The following is a 5,642-nucleotide window of genomic DNA, read 5'->3' as shown; positions in this document are numbered from 1 at the left end:
GCGCCAAGCAATGTTCTAAAGGCAGCAGAGCCAAGAAGTTAAGAACATAAGATCAGGAGCTAGACTCCTAAGGGTCAAAGACTGGCACTACCATTTATCTACTAACTGTATGACATTAAATAAGTTGGGTTTTTTCGAGATAGCCTCTTGCTATGCAGTTCAGGCTGGTCTTGAGTGGCACTTCTCTTGTCTCAGCCCCCTCAGTGCTGTGAGCTACTACACCTAAACAAGTCTCTCTTTTTGCTTCAGTTGCCTCATTATAAAATGGGGATACTACTACTATATACTGCAGTTAGAATTAAGTCAGTATTCATAAAAGGACTTAGAAAAGCAGTTGATAAAGTGACGTATGTTTGCTAAATACATAGAATAAACACTCATGTATCTTTGAATTTGTATAATTGCAATATTAAGCAAAATTACCATCCATTATTATCCATAAATACAGCAGTGTAAAAGCTGGAGCAGATTTACTGTATACATTGATGATATATTCTTTTCATGAAAAGAAAATTTTTTATACCTCTACTTTGGATGCCAAAAACACACATGTAGGAGCCATTAAAACAGGATCTATACTTTTCAGAGAATACCTAAAATGTGATAAAACAAAATTAAATGTCACCCATTTAGAAAACGCTGGGGAAAATATCACACTAAATCTATGGCTAAGAACTGATTCATTTATACAAAGATTTATGAGCATTATTTAAAAGGAGCTTCAAATAGGCATAACACATTCCCAAAAGTCCTACCTGGCATAGAATCTCTTGAAATAGACCGTGGCAGTGGCAATAACTTGTTGTCTTAATTTAAGATGTTCACCTAATGCTTGGATAACTAAAAGGAAAATAATAAAGTTTTAAACAATACACCTGGTATAATTTTATTAACTTTGAACAGTAATTTTCATGAGTTCAAATTAAGGGGAAAATCAATTCATGCTATACAGCTCTACTTGATTCTCACTGGTCTAATATTGTAATCTGTACACTTGTTAAAATATAGCAATATACATAAACTGTTCTATAATATTAAGTTGTTCTTGTAGTAAGGAGGTTAAATTATAAATATTCCCCCTCTATCTTCTAAATATTTTAATATTTTTCATATTATCTTTGTAATAAATATTAAAAAAGAAAATATTAGACACCTATATGACACATTTAGTAACTACCATAATAGATCCTCAAAACAGAGGTAGGTGTGCAAGAGTGACTAAGGTCAGAAAGATCATTGTCTTATCTGCCAGTTATCATATGACAGAGTAAAGTATTTTTGGCTAGATCTCTTTCCTGCCAGAGCAAAAGTTCTGAGGTAAAAATGACAACCATAGGCTGTTAACGCAAACAATTATTTATCCTCAAAGTACTTTCCTTTAGTCAATCTTACTGTGGGTTGCTTTCTAAACACTTAAGATTAGTTAACAATTTCATAGTCCTTAGTGCCTCTGACATGTAAAATTCATAAAAACTTCAGATCACCAAAAAGATAAATGATTAAGTTGTAAAAAAATTCATGTATAAATAAAAAATGTTAAGCCTCTTTTCAGGCTAAGCATGAAAAGAGAAGCAAACTTCTTTCAGCTTGAGTTGAGCTCAAATGATAAATTCTAATCCAGGAATTATGGTTTGGTCTCTCCCCCATGTTGACAATATCACCCCATATGAAGGAGGCTTGGCTTGCACTTAAAGGCTTTAATCCAGGCTTTTTAAAGCTTCCATGGTAGGGGAGCACCAAGATGGCAGAGTGGTAAGAAGCAGAGCAATTCTCTGAGTCACCAACCACACAATGGATTATAGCAACATGAGGAGACAAGGAGGAAAATGGGTCCCCTAGACCCAAGAAGGCTCTGAGGCATGAATGAAGCCCACAGAAGTATGAAGGGAGAAGTTTCAATGAAGAGAAAGGAGGAAGCCTGTGGCACCTTCTCCCTGAAATAGCACTCACTACATGAGAGGAGTGGTTCAAATCTGTGGACACATCATGCTGCTGCTTGGTGACTACAGAGGCCTCCACAGAGAGATGCAGCAGTCGAGGGGAGCAATGGACATGAAGGAACGCACTGGCTGGCAGTGAGTGCTGAGGGATCAGTCATACTGCACTAGAAATTGGCCAGGAGCTATTTTAAGGAGGGGCTGGCTGAGCACAGAACTCAAGAGTTGCTAATGACTCCATCTAGCAGCTCCCAGCTGGGCGTAAGCCCAGGGAAAGTATGCTGATGGCTGCAGGCCAAATGAGTCTGGTCTAAGCCAGAAGGTGCAGGCTTGCTGGGATAATTCAACACAGATCAGGACTCATCCTCATAAGGTTGTCTACTAGTGACAACAGACACATACCTGGAAGTTGACTTTATTGTTTTTTCCTCTTTCTCTTATTTGATTTTTATTTATGGTGGTGGTGGTTTTTAGTTTTTTTCTTTTACTGTTTGACCTTGTTCTTGAGTGTGAATGTGGTTTGTAGCCTTTTTGCAGTTGTGATTCTGTTCATTTTATCTCTTCCTTCTCTTTCTCTCCAGTCTTCTACGCCAGTTTACCAAAGTTACTGGGACCTCTTTTTGTCCTGCAGCCTTACTCCTAATCTCTTCTTCTTCTACTACTTCTATCTTGTCCCTAACCCATTTTAAATTTTAACCCCTCAGGGCAAAGTTGACATATTAAGGACTTGCATACTGCATATAATTTTCTGGTTTTAGATTTTATTACATAACCACAAATCTAGTTCATATGGTTAAAGGTGACAAATTAATGGTTAGCTCAGTTTGTCATTTTTTAGGCTATATTTGATGTTATTGTAATTACTAATGGTATTACTTTAGCTAAAAGTGACATCATTGTTCTAAAGAGCTGTTCTCCTGGTATTCTAAGACTGAGACTAAGGGTTATAGAAAATACTGTGGCACAGTGCCAAAAAACTATAGAGGCTGGGCCAAGCAGGCAGCAACTTTGCATTCCAAACAAATTGCAGTGATAGACTCTTGCAACAGACTCAAAACCCTAAAACCAGCTATACCTGGCGGATATCTTGGAGAAGCAGTCATTTCCTAAGGATTCTAAATACTAACAGCCCACCACAGGAAATTTACAAGCATCAACCCAGGAATTAAAACTACAAAAAAGAAAAGAAAATGAAAGGACACTTAAACAAGATGTAGCCACTAACATTCACTTCACCAAAGGCAAACCTAGAAGGCAATGAGGAGAATCTGCAAGCCATCTACCCAGGTCTTTCTGAAGTAGTAACAACAAGGCAACTGAATGAGGCCCTAAAAAAAATAAAATAAAATAAAATAAAATAAAAATATAATTAAATAAAATCAGAAGTAATTTCTCAGATAACTGCAGGATGTCCCAAATGAAAACCATGCTTAATGACTCCAGAGCAGGTAGAGACAAAAAAAAAAAAGGGGGGGGACTTAAGAAAATTTGGACTCTATGAATGCTCAGCATAGGAAACAAATGGAATCCACAAGGCAGATTCAAGCATTTACTTAGAAGAAAAATCCCATTGAAAGTATCAGCAGAGATTAAGCCAAGGTGAGGACAGGCTCTCGGATATGGAACACAGGTTTATAGTTAGCAATTACGAAAAGAAAGAATTCTTAAAAATAGCAAGGGACAATAAGAAATCAATCCACCAGCTGCTAGATGAGGCAAAGAATAACTGAGGCTTAACGAGTCAATGAAAAAGCAGGAGACTGGACAAATGATATTAAAAACTATCATAGATGTCATAGCATAAAACTTTGCTAGTAGGGGAAAAGAATTTAACATTGAGAAAAGTGAGGCATATAGAACTCTGATTAGCCACAATCAAATAACAACAACAACAACAATCTACATCCAGGCATATCACAGTCAAGATTCCAGAAATTCAACACAAGAACAGAATCTTAAAAGCTGTTAGGGAAAAGAAACAAATCCTATAATGGAAATCCCATCAGAATCACAGGTGACTTCTCAGCACAAACCCTCAAGGAAAGCTTAGAGTGAAGTATTTCAAGTTCTAAAGGAAAACAACCTTTCACCCTGATTGTTGTAACCCACAAAACTATCTTTCAACACTGGTGGAGAAATAAGATAGTTCTATGACAAAGAATACCTGAGGAAATGTATTATGACCACCAAACCAGCACTCTAAAATGTTTAGAAGGACTCTGTAGAAAGAGATAACAAGAAATACAACTCCATGAACCCTAACAGAAGGAATCTACCAGGCAAGGCAAACAATTAAACAGCAGGGAAAAAAAGGGGAGCCTGTTACAAGAAACTAACATAACAAGGACAGTCAATACATACCAGTTATAACCATCAACATTAATGGTCTCAATTTAATCAAAAGACAAAGACTGCAGAATGGATCAAGAAGCAAGATCTAACAATATGCTGCATATACAAAACACATTTAATTCAAAAGAAATTAAAAGACTGAAAGTCGAACGTTGTAAAACAATATTGGATGTGACAGGATCCCATAAAAAAGTGAGGGGAGCTATTCTATTCTCAGCCAAGGTAAATTTCAAGTCAAGACTGTTGGAGATAAGGAAGGTCACTTACAACCTCATAAAGGGTCCAAGAGAAAGAGGTAACAATCATAAATATATATATGCAACAAATACCAGTGTGCCAAACTGCACAAAACAAATAGTAACAGGAAGAAAAAAAATTTAAAAAAGCAATTGTATTGGGGGATCTCAATACCCCACCGTCACAAAAAGGCAGCTCAACTAAACAAAAAAAATCAGTAATGAAATATTAAAGCTCAACTACACTTTTGAACAAATGCACTTAGATGTTTCTAGACTGTTTCACTCCACAACATCAGAATACACATTCTTCTCAGCTGCATATGGGACATCATCCAAAATAAAGTACATACTAAATCACAGAACATGCTTAATTGAATGCAAAGGAACTGAAAGTATCTCATGCATATCATTGATCATAGTGCAATGAAATTTGAAATCAATGGCAAAAAGAACTCACACGAACTTCATAAATACATGGAAATTTAATAGCACCTTCTTGAACAACCAATGGGTCATAGATGAAATTCAGAAAAACATTAGACAGTTTCTACAATTAAATGATAGTGACAATACAACATGCCAGAACTATGGGACACGATGAGAGCAATCCTAAGAGGGAAGTTTATAGCACTGAAATACCCATATCAGGAAAACAGAGCAAATACAAATCAACAATTAATGGTGAACCTCAAAGTCTAGAAAAAGCAGAGTGGGCTAAGCCAAAAACTTGTACAAGGGAGGAAATTATAAAGATCAGAGCACAAATTAACACATTAGAGACTAAAAAAAAGTACAAAGCCTCAATTAATGGAAGAGTTGGTTCTTTGAAAGACTAAAAAGTTAGCTATTCTTGTTTTGAAAATCTGTAACATATGTATTGTTTTATGTTACCCTGTTTCTGTTTAATCTTTGCTTGTTTTTACTTTTTTTTTGTTTAAAACAAAAATAATTTATTACAATAAAAGACATTACTTTGAATTCCTCAAAATTCTCTGGGGCCCAACTCTGATCATGTCACCCATCATCTTTGCCACTTTCTGGATCAGTTCTGGAAGCATCATGGTGTATGCTCATTCTACCTTATGCATGGGAGCTGGCACCACGCCACATCAGC

General features: G+C 36.2%; 1 protein-coding gene across 2 annotated transcripts in view; it reads right to left on the bottom strand.

Annotated features, from left to right (window-relative positions):
- Positions 1-5,642, bottom strand: part of Ccnc (cyclin C) — a 27,023-nt gene that overhangs the window by 11,853 nt on the left and 9,528 nt on the right. For both annotated transcript variants that reach the window (XM_004645922.3, XM_004645919.3), the window contains exons 3-4: positions 756-840; positions 524-593 (exon numbers count right to left, since the gene is read on the bottom strand). In XM_004645922.3, coding sequence (XP_004645979.1) covers positions 524-593; positions 756-840 — 155 coding nt within the window. The remainder of the gene's footprint in view (positions 1-523; positions 594-755; positions 841-5,642) is intronic.

This window comes from Octodon degus, unplaced genomic scaffold (assembly GCF_000260255.1).
Source record: "Octodon degus isolate 3935 unplaced genomic scaffold, OctDeg1.0 scaffold00244, whole genome shotgun sequence".
NCBI lineage: Eukaryota > Metazoa > Chordata > Mammalia > Rodentia > Octodontidae > Octodon > Octodon degus.
Note: the sequence above shows the minus strand (reverse complement) of the source record. Positions and strands in the feature narration are given on the sequence as shown.